At 40.3% G+C, this 12,681-nt stretch overlaps 1 protein-coding gene across 3 annotated transcripts in view; it reads right to left on the bottom strand.

The window, feature by feature from the left end:
* Positions 1-349: 349 nt before the first annotated feature.
* Positions 350-12,681, bottom strand: part of cltcl1 (clathrin, heavy chain-like 1) — a 29,398-nt gene continuing 17,066 nt past the window's right edge. Inside the window, exons 20-32 of one of the 3 annotated variants that reach the window (XM_083979350.1) lie at positions 12,418-12,601; positions 11,982-12,174; positions 11,730-11,887; positions 11,481-11,645; positions 10,665-10,940; positions 9,794-9,943; positions 9,567-9,698; positions 9,363-9,473; positions 8,678-8,848; positions 7,530-7,751; positions 7,112-7,138; positions 3,371-3,446; positions 350-2,273 (exon numbers count right to left, since the gene is read on the bottom strand). In XM_083979350.1, the coding sequence (XP_083835476.1) occupies positions 2,095-2,273; positions 3,371-3,446; positions 7,112-7,138; positions 7,530-7,751; positions 8,678-8,848; positions 9,363-9,473; positions 9,567-9,698; positions 9,794-9,943; positions 10,665-10,940; positions 11,481-11,645; positions 11,730-11,887; positions 11,982-12,174; positions 12,418-12,601 (2,044 nt within the window). In that variant the 3' untranslated portion in view covers positions 350-2,094. Of the gene's footprint in view, positions 2,274-3,370; positions 3,447-4,632; positions 5,138-7,111; positions 7,139-7,529; positions 7,752-8,677; positions 8,849-9,362; positions 9,474-9,566; positions 9,699-9,793; positions 9,944-10,664; positions 10,941-11,480; positions 11,646-11,729; positions 11,888-11,981; positions 12,175-12,417; positions 12,602-12,681 lie in introns of those variants that run through there. The other 2 variants (XM_083979351.1, XM_083979352.1) reach the window with 2 other exon arrangements.

Genomic DNA, 12,681 nt, shown 5'->3' on the forward strand with positions numbered 1-12,681 from the left:
CAGGCAGTAAAATGTCTAAACCACACCCTGTCCAAAAGAAAACAAAGAGGCTGCAGCACAAACAAGGGACTGAAACCATCCATTAGGTCCGAGCAGCACTGCTGACCAAAATGTCTGAGTCCTGCACAGTGTTGAAACTGCAAAAAAACACACACACACACACACAGAGAAAACAGATGCTGCACCCACCAGTGAGCATTTGTTTGTCCTGAATGGGAGAGAGAGAAAAGAGAGATGGGGAGAGAGAAAAAAAAAGCACAAACAACACTGTGTGTAAACTTTATTCCTCTTTCCGTATGCATGACTTGTGCAGATAAAGGGAGTGCTTCATGTGCAGCTCAGCTTTTTTCTTTTTTTTTTTCCTTTTCTCTTGCTTTTTCCGCTTTGACAAATCCAGAGATGACACCACGGTGGAGACGGAGCTCAGTGTATCATATCATATCATACAGGGCCCTGTCGGACAGCACAGGAAGTAGCTACACAATCAACCAAACTGTCACCGCTCTTGTGCAGCCTTTACCTCAAGACTCGGCCGTTTATTCAACCTGCTTGTTTTTGCATTTTGTCCTTTTTCTTACAAAAATCATTATGCTTTTTTTTTTTTTAAGACTACAACAACACACTATAGACAATACATACGGTATTCCATAATATTTGACTTCTTTGATTAGTTAGGTATTTCAATATATCTTAAATTATACACTGTTTTCAGTACAATAATGATTATTCTCTTCTTCTTCTTTTTGCAACAACTGGCACCAGGATGTGAGCTATAATGTTCCTCTGTGTTTTCATCTCAAGTCTGCTGGAGCTTCTTCACCATTTTCTGTTAGTCGGGTGAGAGAGTTTCATCGAACATCACGTAGGTTTGGACACGACATTAGTAATACTTGATATACTTGAGTGTAACATGACAATTGTGCTCCTGGTTGCAGCATTATAGTTTGGCAGCACATGCACAGACTACAGCATATAGCAGTTTTATTATTATTTCACCTCCTTCCTTTGCTTTTTCTTTCTTTCTTTCCTTTTGCTTATTTTCTGTCTATTTGTCACATTCATCCTGAAACTCCAGAGGTCCGGCATCAGAGTCCAAAAAGTCAAACTGATGAGATCAACCACTCTGACCCATCCAAAGGTTTTGCTGCTGCAAGGGAGTGGACATTTTCATTTGAGTGTCTCTTGGTTTGGTGATGTATCCCTCAAAGGCTTTAGAGGCTACCCACTTACACACACACACACACACACACACATACACATACACATTCATACACACACAGTCAGTACCGTAACCTCATAAACAAGTGTTCTTAGTCCATATACAGCAAACACTTTTGTACCTGTTGTGAAAGGACGAACAAAACTATTGCACAGTAACTGTCTGGACTAATCAGAGCATGAGACAGTTGTGAAATTAAACATGAACAAATGAGCCTGTTTTTTTGTTTTTTTTTGTTTTGTTTTGTTTTTTGCCACCTCCTCAAAGTGTGTAAGGCCGTAGCAGTGCTTTAGGAGGGAGGGGGAGACACACACACACACCCCTCCACTCCTCATTAACAAGGTCTCTTCCTCATCAGTGCTGAATCTACAGGAAAAAAAGAAAATAAAACAAGGGAGGGGTTGGGGGAGGGGGTTGGCTGCTCTATGGTTAGTAAAGTCTACACAGAACAGCAACAGGACAGAGTGGTTCGGTGTCACTAATGTTATCTTCAGTATGTTAATTCCTCTAGGAGCTGAGAGGCGACGTCATGCTGTGTAGATCAGTGATGCAGTTATAATGTCCTATTGGGAAAAGGGGAGAGGGGGCGAAGGGGAGGGTCCACCACCAGCCTCGATGCAGTCCTTCTGAAATGTGTGTGCGGTGGAAGTATAGAATAGTAGAGTCAAAGGGTTTCTATTGCAGTTTCAGTGAACTCGGGTGGAGTCTCATTGGGGGAAATGAGGGGCCCAAGGTGAGTTTCGCCCTCAGTCGGGCCCAGTTGAGACCCAGAGCAGCACGGTGGTTCAGCGTGGATCAGGTGTGTGTGAGAGTGTGTGTAGGGGAGTGGGGGGAGAAAGGGGGGAGAGGGGCTGGAACAAGGCGAGGTCAGGCCTCTACATGTTGAAGCCGTAAGCGGGCTGAGCAGGGTAGCCGGCGGCGGTGGCGGCGGCGGCGGCGGCGGCAGCAGCAGCCTGAGCAGGGTAACCCGCTGCAGTGGCGGGGTAGCCATAGCCCGAGTACGCTGGCTGGGGAGCCACCGGAGTAGGAGAGGCAGTCAACATCAGCTGCTGGCCTGATCACACAAAACACACACACACACACACACACAAGCGCACACAAAGGGTTACATCATGCTACATGAAAAAGCACTTTTTACGACTAAGAATTGACTCTCAACACAGTTTCTCATTAATCATTAGTCATATAGTTAATAAAATGTGATTAAACTAGCCTCGCGTCACCAGGCTCTTCAGACAAGCGAAGAGCCTGGTGTCTGTTAATTCTGAATTTCATCTGCATTCTGGTTCCCATCTGTAGCGGAGACCGAAATCACCAAATTCACCAAAATAAAAGTGTTCACCAACATAAAACTTATAAAATAAACATTAACTTGTAATACAATAAAAGCAAAATGTTAACTTAATGGCTTGGGGACTTTCTTGTAAATTATATTCCTTAAATTAAAGAGTTTCACCGCATTTTATTAGCTCGGTGCTTTTATTTTGACGGAAAGGCCTGTCTCTCTCGCCCTGGTTCTGTTTCCTACCAAAACAGCGAGTCAACGGCCCCAGTCTAGATTAAACTGTGAATGACACCTAACCAGATTTTAAACCAACCAATCACCGCACAGTTTAGTAGAAACATCTTTATCTAATTAAATTGTCAGTAGTAATACAAACATATAACAACAATAAAAAATAACAAAGGACATGTCTCACAGTGGTGCATTTAAATATTTAAAATAAATATCAAGCAGCCATACAAATGAACTTTGCATTCATGTTTCTTACAGAAAATGCAAAAAGAGGATTTATCCTCTATTTTTGTATTGAGTGTATTGTGTGTACAGTATATTATATATTATATGTGAACAAATACCTGGCAATCAAGACTTATTTTTTACAAGAACTGAAAAATAAATATTTTCCAACAGCATGCATAACCAAAACAGGTAAACAGCCTCGTATGTGTAGCTCCATTCAACCTGCTATTGGTTTACATTCAGTATAAATGTAAACTCAACAGAAACAGCTGTTTTTTTCCCACGTTTTGACACACTAATGGTTTCTGAGAATGGACAGACAGATAAATACTGCAGAAGGTGATTTCCTCTCATTCAGGACCCACAACTGTCGGTCCTTCATGGTGACTGGCTGTCTGTGAACGTACCGAACACTATCGGCTGAGGCTCCGTCACCTCCTCCTCAGTTTTCCTTTGGCTTTCTGCCTCCTCCAGCTTGTCCACCTGAGGGCAACAAAGAAAAGAGGACAGATCAGATGTGGATCACTCACGCGCTGGACAGAATAAAGCAAAGTCTGACTTACTGTAGTATAGTGTGAGAACCCTTTGCTAAAGTCAAATGTGTCCTGGTAATAAAGACACCTGCATTGTAATGATTACAGTGATCTGCTGGTTTTATTTACATTTATTTACAGTTTCTTTTTCATTAAACCATAAAATCTGATGCTTCAATTATACAGTAAGAAGACTACTAGAAATAGCTTTTTAAAAAATATGACCAAATACCAGAGCTCATTTATTATTGTTACTTCTTCAAGACATTCTACACACAGTAGTCCACAGTGCAGCTAAAGTTACCCAAGAGAAGATGCCATGCATGTTTGGTGAGAATTTCTAAAAACAGCTTCCAGTACATATGTTAAAGTCAACAATTAAAGGGTACATTCACCCAAATCACAAAAAAAGACTAAAGAACCGCTGAACCACTGGTAGTTTCTAATCATATACTGTAGATAGTGACTGCTGAGGCTGCTGCTGCTGCTGCCACCATCGCCCCAGAACACAGTGGGAAAAATGTCTCCTAGGCTGCTACAAACACTGAGAAATGAGATTTAAAACCTCTTTCCAGACACAGTCAGTGTTTACTGTCAAAGTGTATTCACAGACCTCATTGTTGACAGTTGAGTCGACATTATCTTTTTTTAATACATTTAGTAGAAACCAGTCTCCAGTGAAAACTGTTGACGACAAGGTCTGTGCTGTATCAAGAATAATAGCGTAACAAGGACATTAGATTTGGAAAGATATGGATCCAAATTAAATTGTTTTTTGTAATTGAAAAAAGAAAATTTGAAACGTAAAGTTTAAGTTTTCATCTTGGAAACAATTCAATGCCACAATCGTTTGATGCCATGCTCCAAGTCTGAAAAAATATGACCTGAAAGTGTAAAACAAATACAAATAAAAAATAAAAACATATGATTTGCAACAATAAAAACTAAGCTTTGTAATATGGAAAATGAAGTCTGCATCTAAAAAATGAATACCTTAAATATCAAAAATATATATGATAGTAAAAAATGAAAATCATTTATTCAAAAGAAATTCCTGAATTGAAACAAAATAGTTTAAACTGAAAAAAAATATTACTCCATTTAAAAAATCTAAATTCATTACAGTAGTTAAAGATCAAACTTCAAACTTTTAGTTTCAAATTTTTAATTTTTTCCAGTTATCAAACAATTGGCTCCATAAAAACACTCTCTTTTTGAGTTTCTAAATCTTGTTTTTGAATATTCTGGGCACCAGAAGTAAAATGTGATGAACACTGATGGGATGGCATGGGACAGTGGCAGGACCCTCAACAACTCAGCAAACAAACAACAGAACTACATTGTGGTTAGATACCACTCTGGGAAATCTATTTTTCTTTTCTTTTTTTGTGATTTGTGTGAAGTGACTCTTTAAAAGTAAAATTACTGTGGGATTGAAGGTTAAAGAACTATTACATTGTGTATTAATTAAAGGAAGAAGCTATACATGCCTATACAGTATGCTGATGCTACATTTCCAGCCATTCAAAGTTAACAGTCTAATATCAACAAATGACAGTCACAGCTTCCACATGCATCCCGTTCATTGGCTTATAAGCAGGCCCTCTTGGCAGATTTCCTTGTGTTTTTCATTCTGCTGGACTTAAAAAAAAAAAAAAAAAATCAAGCTACAAATTAGAAGCTCACGGGTTAAGCTCACCTCCTGCCAGTCACATAGTGTTTGCACAGTGAGTTGATTGGTAGCCAAGTTTTCATATTTGACAAGTGCAAAGAAATAATCAGGCATTTGTGCTTTAACTGTGGAGACAGCCGAATGCAAAAGGTTTCTGATGTAAGTGGAAATAAATCAATAATGATGATTCAGATCAATTAATGTACAATTTCTGTTGAGTGATCATTTCAAGAGATGAAGAAAAAAATATTGGCAAAGATGTGAAAAGTTTAAAAATAGAATCTCTGAAGATCTATAAAATACTATAGTGTGAATGAAACATTATCTATGGATGTTTTTTAATGGAAATATCAGTACAATCTCACTGCTGTCTCCTGGTGTGTGCTCAACTACACTGATGGGGCTGGTATTTCACCTCAAGAATGGCTGCAACCAGTTTGACCAGTGGCTTAGGGAACAAAGCATCTAAACGCTACTCTCTCTTCTAACTGCTGAACATGTGAAATATTCCTCACCAAAACTTGTTAAACTGGAGTTAGAAACATGGGGATGCATCTAACAAGTCTAGAGTGGCCTGTTCTGCTCACCTGCTGTATTCATGTCTGGTCTTTGGAGACCATTCGCCAGGTAAAAGTAAACGCTATCTTTCTTATATTATACTATACCATAATAATATCATTATTTTCAATCAACAGAATTGAAATTGTCAAGTTATCTCTTAAAAATGCCACTGAACACTAAGATGCAGCCCCACTACAGAGGTGTTAGAAGGTGAGAGGTATCTGTTCGGCCGGGACGGGCTAATCCTGGTCCTGGGGAACAGGACGGTGGTGCACAGGACTTGGCTCTAGCCACCAACACAGCATTTAGATCATACATTTTCTTTCTCTTGGACATAGTGAAAATGAAAAGCTGTTCAACCATTGATCATAAAATTACTTTAAGTTCTGTGGGAAAAAAACTCAGTTTACATTGTGCCATTAAGTATTTCCACATTCAGCCTGCTGTTTCTTTTTTTTATGTTTGCACGAAAAGTCAATCAACAACCACACTTGTCCATCCATTTCCTTCTGTCAAATTTTCATAATCAGTTTAGCTGCCAAAAGCCTTTATTTAAAAGAATAGTTCACCCAAAATTGAAATTTCACTCATTATCTACTCACCCTCATGTCGACTAAGGACTGGGAGAAGTTTCAGAGTTATCCGTGGCTTCTCTGAGTTACAGGGGGTCTCGGCGTAGCAGTGCATGTCCATAATCTCACGCAATTTGCGATTGCACTGACGCCGGCGCAAATCTCGCGAGATTTGGACGGACCAGGAAGAGGAGCTTCCGCTACAAACAAGCTTGAAATATAGAATTATTTAATTTTTTTCGGAACAATTTCGCATTTCGGGGCTTCAATACAAGACGGACATTACATACAAGCACTATGGAGGTATTGGGATGTTTTTTGATGTGTCTTTTTGTTACGAAGAAAAGTGGTATCCATTTGCAACCGTCATATGGACATGCAGTGCTGCACGGAGCCCCGCTGTAACTCAGAGAAGGCATGGAGGACTCTGAAACTTATCCCAGCCCTTAGTCGACATGAGGGTGAGTAGATAATGAGTGAAATTTCAATTTTGAGTGAACTATCCCTTTAAAGATGGAACTTCATTACGAGACAATGAGGTTCCCCAGGAGGATAATTGAGAAACTTTGTCCACAGGATGAACTTTCATTGTGTTGAAAATGTGCTGTGTTGGTGTTGGAGCATAAGAAGAAGAGCCTGTACATGCCACCACAGCTCCACAGGACCAGAGCTAGTTGGGCCGTACTCAGCTCTACAGTCCATGCTAGGTTCCTACATCAGAAACCTAAGAGATCAGTTACAACAACAAAATAAAAACAAAAAAACAAACAGACAGGACACAGAAGAGAAATAAAAAAGAGGGCCAGAGACCGTCACCTTCGCTGCACACTCATCAACCTGGAAAAGAACCCAAAGAGATGACCTCACGTGACCTCACATGTCTACAGGTCAACATTTTAGGAAATCATGATGGCCAGAGGGAGTTCACTCTTAAATACACAAAAACTACCATTACATCATCATAATAAGGCCTTTCTCTCATCATCATGACCTGTTTTGCAAAATACCTCTACAGACAACTGTCCACCTCTCACTTGTCAGGACAGGTCTCTACAGGAAATTAAACAATCTAAGAAAAATAAACCAATTTTAGTTCACAGTAAAAAAAAATTGCAGAACATCGAAAAAAATTACAAAATAATCAAACCTACTTTAACTTCAAAGCAGAGACTTAAAAGAAATAATGATTAACAGCTCTTTGTGTTGCTCCTTTTGGTGAAGTACTAACCTTTGAGAGGTACTCTCTCATGACCTGAATGAAGTACGGCATGGCAAAGTCCATGATGTTGTGCCTCCAGGCCAGCTCCAGCACCACGTCCGGGTGCAGCAGGTCATAGGAGGCGAACAGGCAGGCGGCGAAGCACTCCTTCCTGCCCTCCTCCAGGAACCACTGGAGCAGAGTCTCCGCCAGCTCAGCATCCTTAGACTCTGCAGCATACAGCATGGCATCCTGGGAAAGACAGAGAGGCAGTGTATATTACTTACTATGCACCTACAACCTGGAACACTCTGCAAAATCATCTGAAACTTACCACACTTTTATCAATAGGACAATTTAAATCCATAACTATACTTTATTTCACCTCTAACTGCTCCTGCTTTTAACTACACTTTTGTTTCAATTTATCTTTGTCACCTTTAACTTCCGGTATTATGTTATGTTTATGTTTCAAATGTTTTGTGTTCTGTCCTTTTATGTTTTGTGTTTAATCTCGGCTATACTGTAAATGAGGTTACTCCTCAATATATCTCCGAGTTTAAATAAAGGTTATGAATGAATCAATATATGACTCATTATTGCAAACATAAAACTTTGACTTGTCTATACAAACAATTTTGTGAGGAAATGGCTGAGTGGCATGATTTTATTGATCTTTAGTCGATGTCATTCACCTGCTTCAACTACTTCTAAATATGGCTACTGCTTCTAGTGTATAAACAAACAGTGCCATCTATTGGAGAATGGAGGTACAAGGCAAATGTTACAAACCTGTATTTAAACTATCACATAGTTATTATACTATATTCTATTATCGTCATACATTATCATTATTACTGCTGTCTGTGGACATGTTGCTGCTGATTCAGTGTACATTAATGCTAATATTGTTTATCACTTTATGTCCACATTATAATTAACATAATCAATATCATTGCAATCAGTTCTTTTTATTATTATTATTATTATTATTATTATTATAGTATAACTGTTGTTATCATTATTGTATACACATTTATTATTATATTATAGCACACTCACACACACCTACAATCTCATATACACTTTTTTCTATTATGTTGAATGGTCACATTTTCTCCTCATGTCATTTTTTTTTTTTGTCATTTTCTGATCATGTCTGTGAATGATTTTCTTACCTTGTAGAGTTTGTCCTTCTTGCACAGCTCTACACTCTGTCTCCAGCGGTTGTTGCCTTTGTACAGATACGCAGCGATACGTCTGAACTCGATCAGTTCATGTTTCTCTAACCTCTGAGCCAGGCCGATGGTATCAAAGTTGTCGTAGGCATCGATGGATGCTCTCAGGCCCTGTGAACAACACACACAATGGAAAATATGACATCACGGACCAAAATAGGTAACCAGTGTTGCTGTACTGTAACTGCAGTGCCACCTAGTGAGCACAGGGCCTAGGTGTATTTACTACCACTAGCTGCAGCAATGGGATCTAAAACATGCAGGTGAAAACATGTTGTGAAAGGATTTAACTCTACTCCAACTGCTACTGTACGTTCAGATGTGGGTTACATAAGATCAAATGTCATACAAGTTTACAAAACATACAACATAGGTTTGTTAAGGTCAAATCACCTGTTTCCTTCCTGCCAAAGTATTAGCCAGACTTCTACAGAAACATGCCACAAGCAGATAAAACCTTTAAAACATGCTCAATGAAAAAATCATGACACTGAAATTGTGCCATCAATAAAGAACAGGGATCACAAGCTACAACGAACCAGTCACTGGGAAACTGCGAGTCCCTTTTCACTAAGTGTTTACACATTATTTAGTCTCCTTCCTGTTATCAGCAGCAGTGACAGACCTGGTAGTCTTCCTCCTCCTCTAGCAGGTTGTTGAGAGCTTCGTTGACGGACTTGTTGTTGTGGCTCTGGACAGATCTCAGATAAGGCTTCACTAACTTCAGCTGGTCCATCTGGATGAGCAAAAACAACCCATGTCATGTCAAAAAAAAAAAAAAAGCAGCGAGGGCCTTCTCTGTGAAAGTTACTCAGTCAGCGCTTCTTACCTTAGAGAAAAAGGTGACGGCTCGGCTGTGGTCCAACCGTGGAGACAGAATAGTCAGCAGGTCATTCAGTAGGAGAGGTTTGTAATCCAGGTAGAAGGAAAGAGATTTATAGTACAACTCCACATTGGCAACCTGGAGATAAAAAGGAGCAAATGTAAATTGATAATTATATTTAAAAGTTTAAAAAAGGGATAGTAAACATCCTTATCACAAACACAAATGTGTACCTTAGCGATGATGTCTTTAAACAGCCCTTCTTTCCACGCGTCTGTTGGATGAGACATCATCGTGATGGCAGCGTTGTCAAACTCCTCGTACTTGTCGTATAGGAAAACCAGCTCTGCCCATAAGTGAGACTGCTCGGCCGCACGAAGAACCTGACAACAAAAAACAAAGTCTGCCTTAATTGTTGGGTCCAAATTGAAGAACTCTTCAACATGACTTACAAAATCTTGTTTACTGAAATTTAAAGACTGGTGTTTGAACCATTTGGCGTGCAGAGGCCTCTTTTTCAAGGTTACGTAATTATGTGGCTTATTCCCATGAAGAAAAATGTTTTTCCAGAGATGGGAAAAGCACAAACTAGCTCTCACTTATCAACAGGAAATGGAAGAAAAGGAGAAAAGGAAGAAAAACATTGGTTTCCTATATTACTATCTTCTATTGCTAACAATACAGTGTGTGTATTTGGGCCGAAATCTGGACCAATTGCTTTCAAGAAGTCCTCCATATTTTCGAGGACTGCTCTGAGGGCCTTCAAGGACTTTAGGAGCCTTTTTTGCCTCGGTGAAAAGATATTCTTGGGTATTCAGAGATTAGGAGACCAAACAGCTTAACCTGGCAGAGGAATCTGATCCTTTATTTAAAGTGAAAACATCACAAGTTGAAGCTGTGATTCTTGAAGAAGATAAAAAAAAAAAAAAACTTTTTTTCCTCATCTAAGGTGCTGGTGAGAAGCAGAAATCGCTCAACAGTAATAAATAACAGAGGTTCAAGGCGCTCCAGCAGCCTCTCTGTTTGTGATGATCTCTTCAATTTATTACAATAGAAAGAATTTGCTCTTTGAAACACGCACACTCGCATACAGACATCGTCTACCTTTGGGATGTTGACTCTGGACCAGAACAGCTCCAGGTGCTCCCTCATCTTCTGAGGTTTGAACTTGGAGTAGAGGATGGCGAGCTCTGTGAACATGCCCATGTGAGCGCGCTCCAGACCCAGCGCAGCCTCCAGCAGAGCGATGAGCTCCTCAAAGTACCCGCGGTCCTGGTAGTAGCTGATAAGGTCCTCCAGCTCGTCGGCATGGATCACTATGTGAAGGCCACAGATCTGCGCCAGACGAAACTCCTCGCCGTCCACGCACGCAAAACACACCTGAAGAGCGGAGGCAAAAAGAGTAAAATAAAAAAAACAATAAGAGGTCACAAAATAAAAAAAATAAAACATGACATGAGTAAGATATTTTCACTAGGTGGGAAGATTTGTGTGGTATTCCTGGTCTGAAGAGGACTAGAGTTTTTTTTTTTTTTTGGATTGTTCTTTCTTTAAAGTTGAAACATACCAACTTTACCAACAGACTTCAGTTTGCATGAGGTAAATGCTACTTTCCAGGTATTTTTGTATTATTATTGAGACTGACTTGGATGTTGAATGATTTTTTTTTATTTCAGGCACTTCCATGTGACATGCACGTATAATAAGACACATGAGCTCTGTTAAAATGTTGCCGTGCTCACATTTGAATACCAAGCTCAGTATCAGGTGCTTGTTTATCTTAGGTCATGGACCATCACACGTTTCGGCTTTTTAGAAGATAATAAAACCTTCCATGATAAAAAATAATCTCAATAACCCACTGTCTAGGTAGAAGCCAGTTGAACAGAGAGACTAAAACCTCTTTTGTGTGCCAGTTACCTCCTTCCATGTCCGTGTGCTGTTGGCTTTCCTGGCGCTGTCCACGGCTGCCTGGTACTCTCCAAGATGGACTAATGTGGACGCGAGGCGAGCAAAGTTGGACACATTGTTGTACAGAAGCTTGGCTGCTTCGTACATACCCTCCTCATAACATCTATCGCCCACCTGCAGGAGAAGAGAGAGAAGTTGGCAGATGTGCAGTCGATCATTCTGCCAAACCAACACCACAGCTGGGGATGTTGCTCTTACCTGCTGTATGTGAGCATTGTTGGGCCCACTGACAAACTCTTCCAGCTCAGCCAGACGGTTTGTTTTCGCCAAAGCAAAGATCAGCTCCGTCTCCACGTACGACTCCCTCGCTTTCTTCCGAGCCATCTGCAGGAATTTAACCAAGTCTTCCCAGTTATCTGTAAAAACACAAACAACAACACCTTACAGCTCGGCTCAGGTCGGTCGCTGCGGGTCTGTAGCTGAGTCATGCGAGCGAAGCTAAAGGCTTACTGTTCTTGCTGGCTGCATTGACCACCTCCATGTACGCCGACGGGTCAACGGCTTTGATATAAGAGTCGATGGCCTCTTTGACCAGGTCTCTCTGCAGCTGAGCTCTGGCTAACTGGCTCCACACTGCAGGTTCATTACAGCGCTCAGCAAACTCATAGGCACGATCCAAGTTCCCTATCTGCTCTATCAATACCTGAGGAAGCAAGGAGAGGAGAAAGTTGCATTATATGACACCAGGAACAGAAGTTTATCAAATGAATTAATTTGTCTGTTTGAGATAATGTTGCTAAAATGTTAACAAGAAGAAAACAAATGTAAAATTCAACTTGTACTAGTCTGGGGAAACTAGAAACTCTGATTATTAGTTCTCAGGGTACACAAGCCAGTACTAATTATTGAAGTACTTTGATTTTAAACAGTAACACATTTGTTGCACCTGTATGGCTGAGGTGTTGACGTCAAACTTCTTAAAAATGGCAAACGCTTCTTCAAAGAGCTCATTGCTTATGGCGATATTAGCGATGTCCGGAGCGTCATAGTTGTCTAGCCTGTTGATGTACTCCATCACACGAGTGCGGTCGGCCTTGATCGCCGTCAAAATCAGCAGGTTCTGGAGGTTTCTGGGAAAACACAGTGGGATAAATGGTTAACACTAAAATCCATGTAATTCTGTTTGCGTAGAAATCCTGTCCCAATTTTG

This window comes from Trachurus trachurus, assembly GCF_905171665.1.
Source record: "Trachurus trachurus genome assembly, chromosome: 9".
NCBI classification, from domain to species: Eukaryota; Metazoa; Chordata; class Actinopteri; order Carangiformes; family Carangidae; genus Trachurus; species Trachurus trachurus.